Source organism: Panthera tigris, chromosome A2, assembly GCF_018350195.1.
Source record: "Panthera tigris isolate Pti1 chromosome A2, P.tigris_Pti1_mat1.1, whole genome shotgun sequence".
NCBI classification, from domain to species: Eukaryota; Metazoa; Chordata; class Mammalia; order Carnivora; family Felidae; genus Panthera; species Panthera tigris.
Window position 1 is genome coordinate 94,648,218 of NC_056661.1, and position 22,236 is coordinate 94,670,453.

The window sequence follows — 22,236 nt, forward strand, 5'->3', positions numbered from 1 at the left end:
CTTTCTGAGCAAAGTTCAAAATAAGGTCATTGATCTGATGAGGACTCTTGGTCTATATTAAAATTAATCTATTATGTCTGAGAAGTAAATTGTGTGAGATCAACACTTTCAGTTCCTGCCCTTAAAATAAAAAATAAAATTCCCAAAATATAAATAATGTATTTATTATGTCTGTTACCTGTTTTTCATTAACAGGTTATTGAAGAAAAAAATGAACTGATAAAGGATCTTGAAACCCAAATAGAATGTTTGATGAGTGACCAAGAACGTGTGAAGAAAAATAGAGAAGAAGAAATTGAGCAGCTCAATGAAGTGATTGAAAAACTTCAACAGGAATTGGCATTAATTGAACAGAAGACATCAGTGGATGCTACTTCTTTTCCAGAAGAAGCAGACAGTTTAAAACATCAATTGGATATGGTAATAGCTGAAAAACTGGCTTTGGAACAGCAAGTAGAAACCACTAATGAAGAAATGGCCTTTACGAAAAATGTACTTGAAGAAACTAATTTAAAAATGAATCAGCTAACTCAAGAATTATGCAGCTTAAAGAGAGAACGTGAAAATATGGAAGAAATCCAAAGTGTACCAGAGAAAAGCATTAACATGGCCATAGATGATCTGAGCAAAACCAAACCTGAACTGGAAGTAGTCCTTTCTGAGAATGCTCTTAAACCCCTAGAAAATCAGACTGACTTCACATCTTTTGAAGAAAACAGCAAAGGTTCCATTAGCAGTTTGGAATCAAAGGTGCTACAACTTGAGGGCACTGTGAGTGCAAAGGACTTAGAACTCACCCAGTGTTATAAACAGATAAAGGACATGCAAGAGCAAGGCCAGTCTGAAACAGAGATGCTGAAAAGGAAGATTGTAAACCTACAGAATGTGCTTGAAGAAAAAGTTGCTGCTGCTCTTGTGAGTCAAGTCCAACTTGAAGCAGTTAAGGAATATGCAAAATTCTGTCAAGATAAACAACCAGTTTCATCAGAACTTGAAAGAACACATGCACAGAATTTAAATCAAGTTACAGATAATGAGATGGAGTCAAATGTATTAGCATTAACCTTGAGAATATCAGAATTAGAAAGCCAGGTGGTTGAAATGCAGACTAGTTTGATTTTAGAAAAAAAACAGGTAGAAATTGTAGAGAAAAATGCTTTGGAAAAAGAAAAGAGGCTACTAGAACTACAGAAGTTATTGGAGGAGGAGAAAAAACAGGGAGGTAAAGAAAGGAAAAGAAGCCCTGAAGGAAACTTTGAGGTTCTCAAGGTTAGTTTGTACTTAATTTTTTTCACTTAAATACCCTAAGAAATTCTCTTTTTTTTGTTCCATAAGCTTGATTGCTAATTTACTAAATTAAATATGGTGTTCTTTATATCTAGCAATTCATATATAAAGGGGTTTTATAAAAATACTACTTTTCTGTATACTCCCATTATTATCACTAAAATAATGGAAAAATCGATATTTTCTGGTCTTCAAATCATGTTATTTATTTCACTAGCATACTCATTAAGTAGAGCAGTCAGAAGAAGGTGAAAGATGTTTTAGAGATGATAAGTTTAGCAAATGTCCTTTGGAATTTGTGTGGGTTTTTTTCCTGTTCCATCTAATATGTGTATTTTGTGATCATTCATTTTAAGTAATGGAAAATAATAAAATATATTAATATTCCACTGAATTAACATATCAGTAAGAAGTCATTAGCTTTTGCAGACTTTTATAGCTGGTAATAGAGTCTTTCCTTTCTTAGGAATAATTTGTATTTCACTCTTGTAAGTCTGCTTATGTAACAATCTGAAATTGCATTTATTTCTTAGCATAGGACTGATATAGAAGGACTTTAATTTTCACAACCTCACTTTATATATTTATAATATTGAGTACTAAATATGCAGTCTTATATGAATACCAGGAGGTTAACTGATGTATCTAGATTCTATTAATATATAATTTGTTTTACAAAGGATGATAATTCTGGGGTGCCTAGGTGGTTCAGTCAGTTAAGCATCTGACTCTTGATTTTGGCTCAGGTCATGATCTCACAGTTCATGAGATCAAGCCCCGTGTCAGGCTCTGTGCTGACAGTGCAGAACCTGGTTGGGATTCTCTGTCTCGCCCTGTTCCTTACTTGCATGTGCACACTCTCTCAAAATAAACAAATACGCATTAAAAAACAAAAACAAAGGATGATAACTCTTTCCGTTTACTAGGCTTTTTTCTCTTCCCCAGAACTATAACTGATTGTAGTCATTTTAAAATATTAATGTGACTTTCCTTGTATATAAAACGTGTAAGAAGTATCTTAGTAAGACTTGGCATTTTTTTGAGGAAAGTGATATAAATACGAAAGTTTTTGAATGGTAACAGTATTTCATTAATAATTTATAAATAGGGTACATACTAACATGAAGTACCTTTCATTCCTAGAAAATAACTTTTTTCTTACTGTCTCAAGAACATAAAATGATGGTTCTAAAAAAGTTTTCCTATTTGTTGAAAGAGCATGAATCATTTATTTCTACACCGTTTTATTGGATAGGCAGTCATTCCTGAAAAAGCTTCATTAGAATGTATAGGTACCTTGAAATTGGCTGTATTTTTTTTGTAAATAACATGTTTCTAAATGTTTTCCACTATCATTCAGACAACTACTGAGCTAATTCATACCAGTGAAGAAAGTGGATTTTTTGGTCAACTTGAGGCTCTTAGAGCTGAATCATCAGCAACTAAAGAAGAACTTGCCAATTATAAAGAGAAAGCAGAAAAGCTTCAAGAAGAGCTTTTGGTAAAATAAGTAACATACTTTCTAATTCACTTACTTTTACATAATCTTAATTTCATTTCAAAGTATATTCTCTTCTATAAACCCAAACCAAATTTATAACTTAAAAGCTGGAAACAAATCTTTTATGGCTTTGGTTAAAAGTTATTACAAATTTCTTTACTACTATCTTCTTGCTTAATTTTCCTGGAATATTTTTTAGCAAGATGCTTTTACTCTCTAGTCTCTTAATGAACGAGTAGATAGACAGATGTTAAAGAGAATTCTTATCCCATGAAAACCAAAAAGATGAGGCTGATAAAATAATTCCATTTCTAAGGTCATCTATGATTTTACATATAATGCAAATATATATGGAATCTAGGAGTGTTTCTGAAAAATTTTTCCTATTATTCTAAGGAAAATGAATATCCTCTCTATCTTAAATTCTACATTTAATATTTTTAATTGAATGTTCTGTTCTGTTCATTATGTTTTAGATAAAAGAAACAAGTATGGCATCTCTCCAGAAAGATTTAAGCCAAGTCAGGAATCAGCTCATAGAAGCAGAAGAGAAATTATCCTACTTCTTAGAAAAAGAAGATAAAACTGAGTTACAGGAAAACAGAAAAGTCTGCATATTAGAGGCACTTCCTAATAAAGTGGGTAAAAGTTTGGCATCCCAGACAGAGGGGACTCTCAAGGTCAATAGCAGCAGTCAGACTCCACAAATTCTTGTCAGAAATGCAGGAATCCAAGTTGATTTACAGAGTGAATGTTCATCAGAAGAAGTCACTGAAATAATCAGTCAGTTTACTGAAAAAATTGAGCAGATGCAAGAATTACATGCTGCTGAAATTTTGGATATGGAATCCAGACATATTTCAGAAACTGAAACCTTAAAGAGGGAGCATTATGTTGCAGTTCAGTTACTGACAGAAGAATGTGGTACCTTGAAGGCAGTGATACAGTGTCTGAAATCGAAGGAGGTATTTGGTTTTCATAATACATGTTTTTTCAACATTCTGTGTGTGGTCCCCCCCCCCCCAAAATTCTTTGTTTTTAAGAGAGAAAGAAATTTGGGGTAGCCTCTTCCTTGTGATAAGATTATAGATCTAAATCTTCTTTACCTCGTGTATTCCAATAATAATTTCCTACCAAGTTCCTCTGCAAATTTGGAATGTGATAATATCATTCTTTAATTCATGAATGTTTGCTATGGTAATATCCATTTAAAAAATTGAAGACTTTTATAAACCATGGATAGTTCCACTTAACTGTGAAAGATGTGACAGATTTAATTGAGTTTTTCATTTGTTTTTTGTTCTTTGACAGCATTACAAAAGAACAAAACTATTTATTGGGTTCCTATTTCTATTTTTATTAAGGCCAAAAATGTTATGTATTCTTTTGTTTTCTCTAATTAGGGATCCTCACTACCCGAATTAACACATTCTGATGCTTACCAAACTAGAGAAATATGTTCCAGTGGTAAGTTACATAAATTTCTGACATTTTTGTAGTACTTATTTAAAAAGTGTTTGTTTTGAGGCGCCTGGGTGGCTCAGTCAGTTTAGCGTACAACTTCAGCTCAGGTCATGATCTCACAGTTCATGAGTTCAAGCTCTGCGTCAGGCTCTATGTTGACAGCTCAGAGCCTGGAGCCTGCTTTGGATTCTGTATCTCCCTCTCACTCTGCCCTCCCATTCATACTCTGTCTGTCTCAAAAACAAACATTTAAAAAAGATTTTTTTTTAATAAAAAATAATTGTTTCTTTTCAATAGTCAATTGTTGTTTTCTTTATTTTAGATTCTGGATCAGACTGGGGTCAAGGAATTTATCTTACACAAAGTCAGGGATTTGACACAGCATCAGAAGACAGAGGAGATGAAGGCGAAAGTTCAACAGATTCATTTCCAAAGAAAATAAAGGTACTGAAAGACAGCTGTCTTTTAGTGAAACTTAGCCAGTCTGATTTCTGTATTGAACATAGCAGCTTATTAGAACATAGTAAGTTTCTCTCTGAAGAGAGAATTGCATAGCTAGAAGGAATCTTGGGGATCTATATAGGTTTATTCCTATATTTTACAGATAATAAAGTATAATATATGTAATAATTATTTGCATAAAGAGATAAAGAGTTAAATTTTTTTTTTAATTCCTGTTACTTTTGAGTGCCGAAATTATTAAAGCAATCTCAAGGACTAGAATTTATCTCCTACATAATTCTTTTGGCCAAATTAGTGGCTGATCATTAAATCCAAGAAGAGTGCATTAGATAAATAGAAGGAACTTACAGATAAGAGCAACCCAAAAGACAGTGTCTTCTGGGATTGGCTTACTCCTCCATTAGAAGAAGGCAGTCAGTAATGGTAGCCTGGTATGTCCTTTCTGCAGTGACTCTTCTAAGTCAGGCTAACTTGATAAAGGTATCTTGCTTAAAATTTAGTTCTGTTTGTATGTCTGTTTTTGAACAAGTCGTCATAATTCTAGCCTTTGGGTTTTGATTTGTAGGGATTACTAAGAGCTGTCCATAATGAAGGCATGCAGGTGCTTTCCCTCACCGAGTCTCCCTACAGTGATGGAGAGGACCATTCTGTTCAGCAAGTTTCAGAATCTTGGCTAGAAGAAAGAAGAGCTTACCTCAGTACAGTCTCAGCTCTTAAGGACTTAATTACCAAAATACAAGTGCAAAGAGATGCCGAGGTACTCAATACTATGCATCTTAACAGTTTTATATGCCCTTTATTAATAGTAAGGCACTTTATAATTTAAATTATTGTCTTTTATGATGTATTTTCACATGAATTACTATGTATTATTTAAATGCCACAAGCCATACTCTTGAAAGTAAATCTATATACTTTTTGGCCTCTAACATTTAATTTGGTTAGTAGATACATACCATTTTTAGACTTTTTATAAGCCTACTTATTTGAAAATTAACTTTTGTTTTTATTCTTTGTTAGGTTTACAATGGTTCCCAGTCTCATGAGAGTTTCCCAGACTGGCGAGGTGAACTTCTGCTTGCTCTTCAGCAAGTTTTCTTAAAGGAGCGCGGTGTTTTACTAGCTGCTTTTCAGACTGAGCTGACAGCTCTAGGTACTAGAGATGCAGTTGGATTATTGAACTGTTTGGAACAGAGAATACAAGAACAGGTATCAAAATAAAACGTTGAAACAAAGAGTTCTTTTTAATAGTAGTAAGAAAATGAGTTATTGATTACTTTTGGAGAAGGTCTGAAAGTTAAAATTTTAATAGGAGCCACTAAGACTATTCGGAGAAAAATTATTACCTTAAATGTTTTATCTCATTTTAGAAATAAGACCGAAAATTAATGAGCTGCTCATCCAACTTAGGGAGTTAGAAAACAGCAACAAAATAAGCCCAAAGAAAGTAAAAGTAAGATATGGTCAGTTCTCATTGTCTGCAGTAGTTAGAGTCTGTAAAGTTGTTGAGCGTCCTGAGCCATTGCTACTAGGGGAATACTGCAGGCAGGTTCCTGTGAGCCCCTGGTTGTGACATTTGCCAAGACACCTTATTTATATGTATTGCTGATTCATTAACCTTGAATCCATGGCCCGTAGCACTATGTAACTCCTGCCTAAAAGCAGCTTATCACATGTATTCTCTGCATAAAATACCGCCTTCTTGTGCTTAGGAACACTAGATAGTCCTTCATCATTGTGCTTGGGGACTATTCTAAACAGCAAAATCACCATTAAAAAGCACAGAAATGCAAAAGAACACAGCACTGAATAGATGGCAGGAAGGACACTTGTTTGCAGTTTAAGAGATAAAAGAAAACATCAGAATGTCACCTAGTGCACCTTCAGCTCAGAACATGCACAGCTGGCAGATTAAATGTTTTGCCACCCTTTGCATGTTTAAAAATGATTGTTAAAGCAATGCTAGTATTAGTTCTGGGTTACAGATAAGTTTTAGTGAATAGGCAGATTTATGGATACATAATCCACAAATGAGGCTCAACTGTGATAAAGAAAAATGAAGTTAGTGAAATACATACACCGGTATAATAGAGAGGATAGAAACTTTAAAAGTTTGTTCTTTGAAAGGCTAATAAGATAGAAACTTTTTTTGGAGAATTGGTTAAGGAAAAAGGTAAAAGCACACTTTAATAAAAAGCACACTTTTATAAAAGGTAAAAGCACACTTTTATAAAATGTGATCATAACTAAAAATAACAGATATAAAATAATAGAATATTATGGATAATTTTACATCAATTCAAAACTGTGGGACAAATAGATTTTCTAGAAAAATAATCACTTCCCAGAATTCATTCAGGATGAAATAGAAAACCTGAAAATACCTATAGCTAGTAATAAATAAATAAATAAATAGATAGATAGATAGATAGATAGATAGTTAAAAAAAACTCTTAAAATACTTAGTGCCCAGGTCTTAAATTTTTAACTACATTCTCCATTAAAAGGAACTAGGACTTCTTGGAGAAATGGGTGATTCCAGGGCTGGAGCAGGGAAAGTACAAGATGAACCTAGAATATCTTGTTTTACTGACAAGGAGTTGCTCGAAGAATGGAGAGATGTCAAAAGATCACAGAAGCCAGCTTGAAGGAGTTCCCAATGTCCACATTCAGGACAATTAGAACATCAAACTAAGTAATGATAGCAACAGATTATAAACCAAAGATTAAAATAAGAATTCATGAATTCATACTGGTATACATAAATGAATAAAAATTCTTTCTTGTAGAATGCCAGCTAGTATGTACAAGAAATGATGAAGTTAATAAATTACCTTTTATTAAAAAGTAAGAACTCAAGTAATAATCGGCAATGGGTTCTAAAGCTAGTGTGAAAGTGTTTGATTAGAAAAGTATGTCTACATGGTCTCAGAGTAAATCCCCAAGAAATCTTTTTTAATTATAAAAAGAAAAGTAATAACTGTATAGTGGAGAGACCTTGCAGATACCACCTTAACCAAGTGATCAGAATTAATATCATCAGTAACAGAACAAACCAGATACTTGTGCTTCTTGATACAAAGTACACTACCTCACTTTTGTGCTGAACTAAAATCTACTCATAGAGATATATTAGACCAAAACAAATTGAGGCCACAATACATCTATTAGAATGGCCAAAATAAAAATTAGCGAAAGTACCAAGTGCTGGTGAGGATGCAGAGAAATTGCATCCCTCATACATTGCTAATAGGAACATAAAATGGGACAGTCAACTGTGGAAAATGATTTAGCAGTTTCTTATAAAGTTAGATATACAATTACTATATGACCTAGAAGTCACACTTGTGGTATTTATCAGATGGTAATGAAAACGAATGTCTCTGTAAAAATCTATACAAGAATATTTCTAACAGATTTATTTGTATACCCCAAAACTGGAAACAGCCCAATGTCCTTTGACAGGTAAATGGATGAACAAATTACAGCACATCCATATAATGAAATACTACTTAGCAATTAAAAAAGACCAAACTAAGGATACCCTAAACCTCCTATATGTTACATAATACTTAGATTGACAAAATTATAGTGATAGTGAACAGATCAGTGGTTATCAGGGGTTAGGGTTGGGGAGAGGATACACCTAGATATATACAGGGAGAGTGATAGAGCAAATGTGGTTTACATTTAGAGAATTTGGAAGAAGGCTATATGGGGATTCCTGTACAATATTTGGAGTTTTTCTGTAGGTCTGAAATTATATCAAAATATGAAATAAAAATAAATACCCAGAAGAATTATACCCAGCTCAAAAAAAAAAAAAAATTTTTTTTTTTTTTTTTACAGGTTTTATAGGTGAAGTCTAGCATACATTCAAGTAATAGCTAATTCCAGGCTTAAACATATGCTTCCCATTGTTGGATGACTGGGGCAATGCCCTGTCTTTTTGTTAAGAAGCAAATGTAACCCTATTGCGAAAATCAGACAAAGAATAATACAAGAAAGAAAACTTACAGGTCTGTTTATCCATGAACGTAGATGCAGAAATCCTAAACAAAATATTAAGCCAAATCCACCATTGTATATTTTTTAGAGACACAGTCACCTTATACTTATCCAGGAATGCAAAGGTAGCATACCGTTAAAAATAACTCATGTGACTCATTAACAGTTAAAGAGAAAATAAAACTAGTGATCATTTCAAGAGATACAGCAAGTTAAATAAATAAAATGAAGAATTTTATACTTTAATTTTTTTTTTTTAATGTTTATTTATTTTTGAGACAGAGACAGAGCACGAACGGGGGAGGGGCAGAGCGAGAGGGAGACACAGAATCGGAAGCAGGCTCCAGGCTCCGAGCCATCAACCCAGAGCCTGACGCGGGGCTCGAACTCACGGACCGTGAGATCGTGACCTGAGCCGAAGTCGGACGCTTAACCAACCGAGCCACCCAGGCGCCCCAAGAATTTTATACTTTAAAACAAATAACAAGCTAAAAACAAAAAGAAATTTCTTGAACTACATAGGGTCTATTTAATAAACACCTACAACCACCATTATACCTATAGTTAAATGTTTAAAATACAGTTAAATGTATTTAACTATAGTTAAATGTTAAAAATACAGTTAACTTCATGGGCGCCTGGGTGGCTCAGTCGGTTAAGCATCCAACTTCGGCTCAGGTCATGATCTCACAGTTTGTGGGTTCAAGCCCTGCATCCGGCTCTGTGCTGACAGCTCAGAGCCTGGAACCTGCTTTGGATTCGGTGTCTCCCTCTCTCTCTCTTCCTCACCCGTTAGTGCTCCGTCTCTCTTTCTCAAAAATAAATAAACATTAAAAATTTTTTCTTTAAATACTGTTAACTTCAGTAGCTTGTTCAACCTTGTCCTAAAGATTTAGCTAACAAAGCAAAGCAATAAAAAATAAGTAAGAATTAGGGATGAGAAGACCTATCATCCATACAAATGGATGTTTTCTATGTTCATCCATGTAGAAAACAAAAAAGCACCTATACACATGGTATTTTAGAATTGATAAGAAAGTTTGGTAATGTTGCTGGATATAAGATCAAGATGGAAAAATCTGATCTCTTGGGGCACCTAGGTGGCTCAGTTAGTTAAGCATCTAACTCTTGATTTCGGCTCAGGTCATGATCTCACTGTTCGTGAGATTGAGCCCCACATTGGGCTCTGCACTGACAGTGCTGATCCTGCTTGGGATTCTCTCTCTCCCTCTTTTTCTGCCCCTCCCCTGTTCATGCGGTCTCTCTAAATATTTTTTTAAATATTTTAATAAGTTTTATTTTTAATCTGATTTCTTAACAACAAAATGTAACTTTAAAAATAATTGTTTCCATAGCCTTGTAAACAAATTTCTAAAAATATACAAACTACCAAAATTTACTCAGAAAAAAATGGAAAATCTGAATAGACCCATTACAAAGAGTTAAATTAGTAATTTTTAAATTTCTCACAAAGAAAAGCCTGTGATGGATCAGATGGCTTCACTGGTGAATTCTACCAAGCATTTTAAGAATTAATACCAATCCTTCCCAACCCATTCTGTGAGGCCAGTATTTCTCTGATTCTTAAACCAGGCAAAGGCATCATAAGAAAAGGAAACTGAAGACCAAATATCCAATGAGAATAAATCACCACTGGAAAAATGAACGAATGATACAAATATGTGCAAACAAAAAAGTATCTAATAAGTATACGAAAAGAATTTCAAACGTACTGTATTATTCATACTATGAAATACTATTTAACGTTGAAAATGATTGTGAAATAGAGCTATATGTGTTATTCCAGATAGTTCAACATGAAAATCTCTTAATTTCATTAAGTGAAAATACCATATGATGTTATTTAGATAGTAGTACTGTAGAACAGTACTGTATACTATTTAGGGTGTGTATATATAACATAATATGCAGAGTGCATGAAAATAAGACTAGACTTCAAATTTGGTGATTTCTCAAGCAGGTGGTGCAGAGGAGGTGTTTGGGGAGTTATACATAGAGGGGCTTCAGCTATATAAGTGCTATTTCTTAGGCTGTGTACATGGGTGTTTATTATATTTGTGTTTTGTATGTTTAAAGAATTTCAAAATAAATGTAAAGATTAATAATTAAAAAGTAAATCCTAATGAGTAGGAAGTGAAAATTAGCATCTTACCAGAATTTTAGCATGTGTGTTTCATTTTTTTCAGAGTTCCTGGTTGTTAATTTTATTCTTCTTACAACTCTCTTCACTTGATTTTTTATTTTGCATTATTACAGAATGTTGAATATCAAGCAGCTATGGAATGCCTCCAGAAAGCAGATAGAAGGAGTTTGTTATCTGAAATTCAAGCACTGCATGCTCAACTGAATGGTCTGAAAATGACTCTGAAAAGAGAACAAGAAAGCGATCAACCAAGCCAAGGTATGCTGTTTGTCCGGCTCACGTGGTAACAACAAATAGGTGGAAATATTTCACTTTGTTTCCCCTCTTTGTATTCATTTAAAACACATTTCCTTTCAGTTACATTTTCTTCTCATTCTCATATAATGGAAATAATTTACAGTAATTACTCTGGGAATTAAAGGTTTGTCCAGTTGGTTTTTAAACAGATATATTTAAAATGGGGACACCTGGGTGGTTCTGTCAGTTAAGCATCCGACTTCAGCTCAGGTCATGATCTCACAGTTCCTGAGCTTGAGCCCCGCATCTACTCTGCCAGCTCAGTGCCTGCTTTGGATCCTCTGTCCCCTCTCTCCCTACCCCTCCCCTATTTGCACTTATGCTCTCTCTCTCAAAAATAAACATTTAAAAAATAAAATAAACAGGCATTGCTTTCATCAGGTTGTTTAGCCCATTAAGTTCATTATCTTTTTTTAGTTCTGAAGCTCTTTGTGAGGTGAACCACCTGAAAGGAAAATAAATTCACAATGAAAGTAATTATTTCTTTTTAAATCCTTTTCTTGTTGTAAACTTAATATACATATAGAAAAGTGCAAAATGCAAAAATATATAACAAATCTTTAAGTGAATGAATTGTGGAAACTTCACCTTTGTTAAGTACCTCTGAAGCTCTTTCCCAAACACACACACCTCTGTGGTAACCTAGACGTAACCATTATCCTGATTTTTCCTTAGTTTTACTACCTATTTGTATATTCCTAAGCCATGTAAGTTTAAAGTTTTCCTGCTTTTGAACTTTATTATTCTATATATATTTGTGCCTTACTTCCTTTACCTCTCTCTAATATTTTTCTGAACATCTGCATTCATCTCCAATTCATTTATTTTTGTTACTGTATAGAATTCTCACAATGTATATATCCATTCTGTGGTTGAACATTTGGATCGTTTCTATTTTTTTTAGATAATTACAACCAGTGCTGTTCTGCACATTGTTGGTAATACTATGTTTCTGATGCATACATACATAAGTTTTCTTGGTATATATACCCCAGGGATGGAATTGCTGAGTGATAGAATACATAATTTCACATTTATTTGGTAATGCCTAAGTATTTTCCAAAGTAGTCCTATATATTTATAGTTCTGAAACCTTAACCATTATTAGCACTGTGAGGACAGTATTCATATGTGTTTCTATAAATTGCCAACTTTGGGACTGTAATCTTTTCACATTTGCTTTGTGGTAATTCTCCTAAGTTAAAAATCCGTTCTCTCAACAAAGTATTTATAAACCAGATACAGGTTGGGAGATCGTAATGTAAATATTAATAATCTTGCATTTAGAACTCTTGGAGTATAATATGCAGCAGAAGCAGTCCCAAATGCTAGAGATGCAAGTGGAGCTCAGCAGCATGAAGGACAGAGCAACAGACCTGCAGGAACAGCTGAGTTCGGAGAAGATGGTGGTGGCCGAACTGAAGAGTGAACTTGCACAAACTAAGTTGGAACTAGAAACAACGCTCAAGGCACAACATAAGCACCTAAAGGAGTTAGAGGCTTTCAGGTGTGTCAAACTTCCTTATTAATAAACCTGTATCGGTGAAGGAATTGGAGTAATTTTGTCAGAGACATTGTGCAGATCTTACAAAAGCGTAACATTATACATAATGTGTAAATAACATGAAATTTTGTTATTTGTAGGAAAAACTACAGTGGGAAGGAAAAACTCCAAATTTTTCTAAATGATAAATTCATGGTTAGGTTTTGGCATATTCGCTGCTGTGGGTTCCGTCTCTTTGAGACTTGTTGTATGAGATATACATTACCACCAAGTAATTTGAAATGGTGTTTATTATCTCAATAGAATTTGTGGTTCATTTAGCCAAAATATGCAAAATGTTTTAAAATATAATGCTTGTGAAAAGGATAAATTGTTGGTGTAAATACTGAGATGTTCTGCTTGCCAAGGACACATTACAAGGACATTTTTTATTTTGAACATTGGTGATTCTCGTGTTCAGTAAAAGACGAAGGAAAATTTTTATTGATGTTATTTTGTAAAAATGTTTACAGTGGTAAATAATAGTTCATAGCTACATTACTAGAAACAGTTAATGTGAAATAAACCACACTCAAAAATCTTTATTATGTGGCTTATATTTTCCTATTAGTTGGTTTATAATATGCCTCTGCTCATCAGTGGAAGCTCTCTCTTTTTTTCTCAATACAAACTTGGTTGAAGTAATTTTATGAAAGTTCATTTGTCTGATTTAGGTTGGAAGTTAAAGATAAAACAGATGAAGTACATTTGCTTAATGACACATTAGCAAGTGAACAGAAAAAATCCAGAGAGCTCCAGTGGGCTTTGGAGAAAGAGAAAGCCAAACTAGGACGCAATGAAGAGCGGGATAAAGAAGAACTTGAGGTATTGTTATCTTTGTCTTTAAATGTCTGTGGAAAATCCAAAACAACAGGAGAGAGAGAGAGAGAGTCTGGAGACTGTCTCTTTAAACTGTCAACCTTATACTCTTCATGAGGCACGATAAGTTTTTTGCTATATGTGGAATACTATTACAATGTTATTTGTATTAAACTGTACCATCAGGAAATGCTAATGGTGTGGTACATTTTTGTTTTGCTATGTCCAAGGGTGCATTACAGACACTTCTGCTACAGGGTGTGTTTTTGGAAATTTGAATTAGCGCATATGCAGTTGATAAATAGGGCAACCATTCGGGTTAATGCAGAATAATTTTGGTTCCTGTTTTGTCTAGGGAAGGGGAACAGTGACACTTCTCTGGAAGCAGAACCCCTCACTGCCATATTGTTTAAAAATTTAAAATGAGTCCCTTCACACTGATCTCTCTTCCAGCCCTTCACTGCTGGCAGCTCAGAGAAGGTCATGTTGCTACACACAGTGCCCACTTATGGTAGCCCCGCTGGCTCAGAGATCTTCCATCTATGCGTAGTACTCACCAGCTGTATGCTTAAAAACTGTGTAGCTGGCATTTCTGCTCTATTACTTTCTGTTTTCTTTTGTTGGGGTTTTTTTGATTGTCCATCTTGGTGGCCTCCACGCATAGTGAGGTCTCCACCTGGCAAGGACATGATATCCCCTTGGGTACAGATTACTATTTTAAAATTTTTTTTCTTGTTTATTTGTTTGTTTATTTAGAGAGGATTGCGTGAGTGAGCACAAGCAGGGGGTGGGGGGCAGAGAGAGAGGGAGAGAGGGAATCCCAAGCAGGCTCTGCACTGTCATCGCAGAGCCTGACATGGGGCTCAATCCCACAAAACATGAGATCATGACCTGAGTCGAAATCAAGACTCAGAGGCCCAACCGACTGAGCCACCCAGGTGCCCCTACTGTGTTTTTATCCTTACAAATTTGTGTAAGTTTTGAGTAGTTTGTCTATAACCCTGCTTTCCCCACAAACCCCATTATTTTTAGTATGTGACATTGGACAACATGAGGTTTTTCAGGAACTTGTGTCATGTTATATTGAAAATATTTGTATTTTTAAAGGTCATTATTTCTAGAAGAAATGTACTCTACTTCATATTCCTTAACTAGATATGATTAATGTTTGGAGGAAAAAGTATTATTTAGCTTATCTTTTGTTTATGTTCTTTGATGAAAATCATTTGGCTGTCCCAAATAATTATGCTCTAACCACTGAAAATTTGAGTTAATAAACTGGGTAATCAGTTCTGTTCCCAAATACTACCAACTTAGTACTAATAAAGGCACAATGGTATACTTATAAAGGATTTTTTAAAAAATATTAACATTCTTTATTCAACTTTGTTCTACAAGGATTTGAAATTTTCACTTGAGGGTCAGAAACAAAGGAATATTCAGCTAAATCTACTGTTGGAACAACAGAAACAACTACTAAACGAATCACAGGAGAAAATAGAATCACAAAGAGTGCTACATGATGCCCAGTTATCAGAAGAACGAGGTCGAAACTTAGAGCTGCAAGTACTTCTTGAATCCGAGAAGGTTCGAATACGGGAAATGAGCAACACCCTGGACAGGGAGCGGGAATTGCATGCTCAGCTGCAGAGCGGGGGCGATGGTGGGCAGCCTGGGCCCTCGCTGCCCTCTGAGGACCTCCTTAGAGAGCTACAGAAACAGCTGGAGGAGAAACACAGTCGCATTGTAGAATTGTTAAATGAGACTGAGAAATATAAACTGGATTCTCTGCAAACAAGACAGCAAATGGAAAAGGATAGGCAGGTTCACAGGAAGACGTTGCAGACAGAACAAGAAGCCAACACTGAGGGGCAGAAGAAGATGCATGAGCTCCAGTCCAAAGTGGAAGATCTTCAGCGCCAGCTGGAAGAGAAAAGGCAACAAGTTTATAAGTTAGACCTTGAAGGAAAGCGACTGCAGGGCATTATGCAGGAATTCCAGAAGCAAGAACTAGAACGAGAAGAGAAACGAGAAAGTAGAAGAATTCTCTATCAGAATCTCAATGAGGTAAGTTGATGCTCTTTTAAAGTAGTTCTTAAAAGAACACTACAGCCCTTTGAACGTGTAATTTTGATACTCGACTAATTTATTCATTCATTCATTTACTTTTAAATGTTTATTTTTGAGAGAGAGAGCGAGAGCAGGGGAGGGCCGGGGAGAGAGGGGGAAAGAGGATGAACCAGGCTTTGCGCCGAGAGTGGAGAGCCCAGTGCCAGGCTCAAACTGGCAAACCATGAGATCATAACCTGAGCCAAAGCTGGACACTCAATCAACTCAGCCACTCAGGTGTCTCGATATTGTACTGAATTATTTAAATAGTTATGAACAAATCATATGTAAAGGAAATCCATAGAAGTTTATTTGGAGTATGAACCATAATTGTGTTCCCTTAAGAAAGAATATGATTCATTGTTCATTTATAATTACTGCTTTTTCTTTTTCTGTTGAAAATTGCTAGCCAACCACGTGGAGTTTAACCAGTGATCGAACTAGAAATTGGGTTCTTCAACAGAAAATAGAAGGAGAGACGAAGGAATCAGGCTATCCTAAACTGATTGAAATGAATGAAGGAGGAGCTGGCTGTAATCATGAATTAGAAATGATCAGACAAAAGCTTCAACGTGTGGCTTCAAAGCTGCATCATCTGGCCCAGAAAGCCTCCAATAGGTTAGATTTTTTTTTTCTCCTGACTTTTGGAAATGACATTCTTAGACAAACTGGATAGAATCTGTCCCTCACTAAAAGCTAGCCAAGGGTGGGGAATTGAAATTTTTTTTAAGTTTATTTATTTTTGAGAGAGAAAGAGCATGAGTGTGGGAGGGGCAGAGAGACAGGGAGAGAGATCCCAAGCAGGCTCTGCACTGTTAGTGTAGTGCCCAACATGGGGCTCAGACCCATGAACTGTGAGATCATGACCTGAGCCAAAATCAAGAGTCAGTGCTTAACAGATTGAGCCACACAGGCGCTCCAGGAATTGAAATTTTAGTTAACGCATACTTACATTAGGAGATGATAGTATTTTTTTTTTTTTTAAGAGAAAACAAGCAGGGGAGAGGTACAGAGGGAGAGAATTTTTTTTTAAGTTTATTTTTATTTATTTTGAGGGAGCAGCAAGGGGCAGAGAGAGAGGGAGACAGAGTTGCAAGCAGGCTCCACGATGTCAGCATAGAATCCAACGTGGGGCTCAAACCTGCAAACTGTGAGATCACGACCTGAACCTAAATCAAGAGTTAGACACTCAAGTGAAGTGATACACTTCAACAAAACTCATATACCTGAAAACAAATATCTTAACACTGTAGAAAGAGAATACTTAATGTAAGGGAGAAGTGGTAGATGAAGCATAGCGTCACCTCATCTATAATGTTTGTGCTCAGTACTGCTAATTGAGAAAGGTATGTTTCAACTTTTTCTCTCTTAAAGACTACAGTTTGAAACAGCAGATGATGACGATTTCATTTGGGTTCAGGAAAATATTGATGGAATTATTTTACGACTACAGAAGTTAACTGGCCAGCCAGGGCAAGAGGTAAGACTTTAAAAAACTCTTTATAAAAGATATCAAGAACAAAGATTTAATGGAGCTATATGAACCATTTAAAGCTGGCACCATATTTTCTAAAGAGTTTTAATTTTATCTTTTTGTTTATTTTAAATATTTAAAATAGTTTATTTAAAATATTTATTTATTTTAAATATTAATAATAATATTTGCCTTTCCCAAATAGAAGATACTGAAAGTTTGAAGGGAAATTAACTTTCATTATCATTATTGAATAATTATGGTGACATTTTATTGTAGTATAACCAAGTTTCTTAAAAGAATAGTCTCATTTCTAGCTCTCCACTCATAACCACCCACAGAATGGTATCAGTGTCTTCAGAGTTGACTAATCTGAATCTTTTCATTCCCTGTCTTTGACTTCTTTGTAGCATTTGACACTTTTGACCTCTCCCATCTTAAAAACTCTTGTGTGTGTCAGTATTCTCTCATTTCTTCCATTTCTTTTCATCAGTCACCTTCATGAATTCTTTCTCTGTATCTTCATCCGTTTTTTTTCTCTAATTGTGAAAGCTCATTCATTCCCACAGCCTGAGTTCTCAGTAGACTTATTTACTGAACAAATACTTATGTCAGGCACTTGTTATATGCCAGGTACCATCCTGGGTTCTGGGCTTCATCAAACAAATCTTATAAAATCTCGCCCTTAGGAACCTTATCTTCTATTGTAGTCTATACCTTTATCCTGTGGTCCAGGTTTATATTTTCCATTAGTTACTGGAACTCTTTCCATGGGGAAATGTACCCCCATAGAGATCCCTTAGGAACCTTATAGGCACATTCCAAATTGAGCATCATCTTTCTTCTTCCTGTCCCAAACCCTCATTTCTGGTCCTGATATCACCCAGTTTAGAAAGCTGAAGGTCACCATGGACCACCTTCCTTCACTCTCACTTGTGTGTCTAAGCAGTGACTAAGTCCTGTGTTTTTACCACCTAAATACCTATTTCATGTGTCCTTAGTCATTACCTTTTTCAGGCTTTCAGCATTTCTCACCTGAACTGTTGTGATGACTTCGTCATGTGTCTGCCTGACACCAGGATCTGTCTTCCTTAATTTACTGTACTTTGCATGCTGCTACCAAAGGAATTTTTGTAACACATAAATTTTGTGTCACACTCTTGTCTCAAAACCGTTTATGACTCTCCATTGACTACGTTTAGGTATATTATCCATAAGTAAAGGCAGCCTTCACTCTAGCCTTACCACGCAAATCGTAGCTCCCGAAAAGCAAGACACTCTCACACAAAACCTTTGTGCCTTTACACATACTATTCCTTCCGCTTAATATGCCCTTCCCTATCTTCTCTTCTGTCTATTAAATTCTTCCTTGTTATATAAGACTCAACTCAAACACCACTTCTTCATGAAATCTGTTGTTCTCAGTGCCTCTTCATATTTTTATGTGCATTGTGTATAAATATTTATGCTTACACAACCTTAATATCATTTTATTTTTCTAGCCTAGCTTAGTGTCCCCAGGTACTTCTTGTGGCTCATTGACTGAAAGATTACTGAGGCAAAATGCTGAGCTAACAGGACATATCAGCCAACTGACGGAAGAAAAGAATGATTTAAGAAACACAGTTATGAAGCTAGAAGAACAGATCAGATGGTATCGACAGACAGGAGCTGGCAGAGATTATGTACGTCTGTTTTTAGCATGGCCACATTAGGAGTGTTGCAAAGTTACAGTTTCTACTTTCTAGTTTCAATTTTTATCCCTAGCAGGGTACGAATATTAAGTATCTGATTCTTAGTAAGATCATTGAAAAATATTATAGAGTTGACAATAATGATAATAGATATTATTTATTGGGAGCCCTCTCTGTGCCAGATCCTGGGTTATATATGTTCAGAATCTCTCATCCACATTCAGCCTTACACATGTGAAAACTGAAGTCTGTAGTCAAACCAGGAACTGCTTCTCTCCAAAGCCACATACTTTGCTACCTATGGGCCAGCAGTGGACACACGTAAAGAAATGTTCAAATGTGAATTCTGACTTCTCATCAATTATTTATCGGTTATTATGTGTGTAACTCAAGTGAAAGATGCCATTAAATTATATATTACAGTCTAATAAACTACTCTGGCCATTTACTGAAATTTTTTCCATTTGAAAACTACAAAATAAATTGCTAGCATCTGTAATATAAAAATAAGAATATAATATAAAGATAGGAAAGACTTGTGAGACAGCTGTATAGTCAAATACATAATCATACATCCACAAAGCTTCTGTAGGGACCCACTTCTCTATGTACGTGCCTGGTTATTTTTTTCCCCACTTCTCCAGTGTACTGTTTCAGGCCCAGGCTCTACATTTGAACCCATATGGCCCCATTTATTAAGTCTCTAGACTTTTTTATTTAAAACAATTTTTTAATGTTTATTTTGAGAGTGAGGAAGAACAAGAGCGCAAGCAGGGGAGGGGCAGAGAGAGGGAGCAAGAGTGAAAGAATCCCAAATAGGCTCCGTGATGCTAGTGTAGAGTCCAGCACAGGACTCGAACTCACAAACTGTGAGATCATGACCTGAGCCTGCATCAAAAGTGGGATCCTTACCCAACTAAGCCACTGAGGCGGCCCTCTAGACTTTTTTATTTTAAAGCTCTGCAAAATCTAAACACTTTCTTTGGGGCTAGGCTTTCACGGGGATTTTTAGTTTTAAAATTAATCTAAGCAAAGGATATTAGTGTATATTCTTTCATGTCAGTTGAGATTGGCTTTGAACCCTCCATATCTGAGATTGGAAAGCTGATATCTCCTAGGGTTACCTTTAATGTGTTTAATTTAGGGTTTTCTTCAGAGACTTATTCCTAAAAATCATGAAAGTATACTCTGGTTTCTGTAGTCTTCTAGGTTTTCGTTGAGTGGTAGTGCCAACATTGAAGCAATCATTGCTTCCGAAAAAGAAGTCTGGAACAGAGAAAAGTTGACTCTGCAAAAATCCTTGAAAAGAGCAGAAGCCGAAGTGTACAAACTGAAGGCTGAACTAAGAAATGAAGCTTTACTTCAGAATCTGAGCTCTGATTCTGAGCATGCCACTCTAAAGGTAAGAGATGTCTTGCATCTAAACATACACCAGAGCTGGTCCTCTGCTTTTGCCTTGTTTCATCTTTCACTAATCTTAACCGAACAGAATGAAGAAATTAGGTGACATTCAGGCTGTCCTTAGGTCTCACTATTCAGTCTGTGTCATGAATGCAGGTGTCTTGCTGGTCACAAAAACTTTGTGATGAGGCATGTCTCAATGGCAGCACCCTGAGCTCATGGTCCACTTCCCACCATGTCATCTCTAACAGACCAACAGAAAGTTCTCTTTTCCACTGCCAACAGAAGCTCTGCTTCCTTCAGTGTCAGAGCGTCATTCTCTGTGAGATCATAAGCCCTCTGAACAACCTCTGTCATGGCTATGATGAGTATTTTAGGAAAACTACTTGTAAAATGTTAATATAAAATCTGAAAGAAAAATGTTTGGAATATTTGTTTTAACTATGGAATGAACATAAATTTATGCCTCTTAAAGGACAGAGACCATTAGCATTTGAAAGTTAAATATTTTAGCAACTATACTAGTAAAAGTAGCTACACAAGTAGACAAAAAAAAACTGAGATGATAAGGGAATGACCAAAACATTTGCAGTAAGTATGAATGGGGGCTAAAATCCAAAAACATAGATATAAGGTTTGTGTTCACATTCCACTGACTAAAAAGAGGCAGAAGTGTGAAATTTAAGGTTGATTATCCTTACTTTCAACTTTGCTGATAAAGTAGGAAACAGTAGTAGGGTATCTGCCATTCTACTACTTTTTTTTTTTTTAATAAAATCTAGGTTATCTTTTTCTAGAGAACAATTTGAATGGCTTCTTAATAATGTCTTTGTGTTCTTCCCTTTTTTAAACATAGAGAATTTACGGTAAATATCTGAGGGCAGAAAGTTTTCGGAAAGCTCTCATTTATCAGAAGAAATACCTGCTGCTGTTACTGGGTGGGTTCCAAGAGTGTGAAGATGCCACACTGGCTCTGCTCGCCCGGATGGGGGGGCAGCCAGCCTTCACAGACCTAGAGGTGATCACCCACCGTCCAAAGGGATTCACCAGGTTTCGGTCAGCTGTCAGAGTGTCCATGGCAATTTCAAGGTAAATGTTTGACAGAAAATGCATTTTAATAGACACTAAAAGGATTTAGATTTTTAATCTACTCTTCTCTCTGCCTGTTGTGCTCTGTATTCATACAGTATGAGACATTTGCCATACTTCTTTCTTTCATCCTTTTAGCAGGGATACTTTATGTTGTACTGTGGAGACCCTATGAAAAGAACTCCCAGGTGCAGGCAGCTGGTAACTCAGAGCTGGCACATCCAGTCTGGATTGTTTTGTTCTGTTATGTTTGGTTTTTAACCCTGAATAAGCCCATGAAGCAGCTCAGATGTATAAATAAAAGGGACCATAAGACAGAAAATATGTTTTTGAAAACTTACTTAGGCTACCTGCATTCATTGTCTTCCTTGCTAAAATAATGCCCTCTTGGGTCTTAGCTACACAGAGCCCTGGCCTAACTCTGCATTCAAACCCAAGATTAGCCTTTAGGGCATTGGACTGTGCTAGTGCTTTTGTCATGCCTTTTCTAGGAGTTCTAAGCAGGCAACACTGGCACTCATTCTGTTTGTAGTTGAAATGGAGCCAGGACTCAAACTCCCTTGAGGACCTGGCTGCCTGCAGTCCTGTCACCCAGGTGCAATATACCCCAACACCTCGGTTTTTCCATGCTTCCCCTCCCTTTTATATACGTAGTAACCAGGCAGTCTCAAAAGCACTTCAGTTTTTAAAGTTCTTCCTGTCAGGTCACATCTGATATGTCTTCAAAGGGTTTTGTCCTTTTTCCTTTACCTTTCTTTGAAAAATGTGACAGAATTTTTTAACTGAAAGCTGTCTGAGATCACCTGGTCCAGAATACCATCTCACAGGCAAGGAAACTGAGGCACAGCGAGTTTGCAAAGCCAGGAGTGATAGCACTAGGATAATCAGCCAGGGCTCCCAGTTCTCATCCATGTTGGCTCTGCA

The 22,236-nt window shown here is 35.9% G+C and overlaps 1 protein-coding gene across 6 annotated transcripts in view; it reads left to right on the top strand.

Moving 5' to 3' along the window:
* Positions 1-22,236, top strand: part of AKAP9 (A-kinase anchoring protein 9) — a 151,512-nt gene that overhangs the window by 120,627 nt on the left and 8,649 nt on the right. For all 6 annotated transcript variants that reach the window (XM_007076722.3, XM_042966211.1, XM_042966220.1 and 3 more), the window contains 16 exons: positions 196-1,269; positions 2,648-2,788; positions 3,265-3,753; positions 4,192-4,255; positions 4,575-4,696; positions 5,280-5,471; positions 5,735-5,923; positions 11,000-11,144; positions 12,471-12,690; positions 13,401-13,551; positions 14,944-15,612; positions 16,064-16,272; positions 17,029-17,134; positions 18,631-18,813; positions 20,024-20,224; positions 21,080-21,312. In XM_007076722.3, the coding sequence (XP_007076784.2) occupies positions 196-1,269; positions 2,648-2,788; positions 3,265-3,753; positions 4,192-4,255; positions 4,575-4,696; positions 5,280-5,471; positions 5,735-5,923; positions 11,000-11,144; positions 12,471-12,690; positions 13,401-13,551; positions 14,944-15,612; positions 16,064-16,272; positions 17,029-17,134; positions 18,631-18,813; positions 20,024-20,224; positions 21,080-21,312 (4,388 nt within the window). The remainder of the gene's footprint in view (positions 1-195; positions 1,270-2,647; positions 2,789-3,264; positions 3,754-4,191; positions 4,256-4,574; positions 4,697-5,279; positions 5,472-5,734; positions 5,924-10,999; positions 11,145-12,470; positions 12,691-13,400; positions 13,552-14,943; positions 15,613-16,063; positions 16,273-17,028; positions 17,135-18,630; positions 18,814-20,023; positions 20,225-21,079; positions 21,313-22,236) is intronic.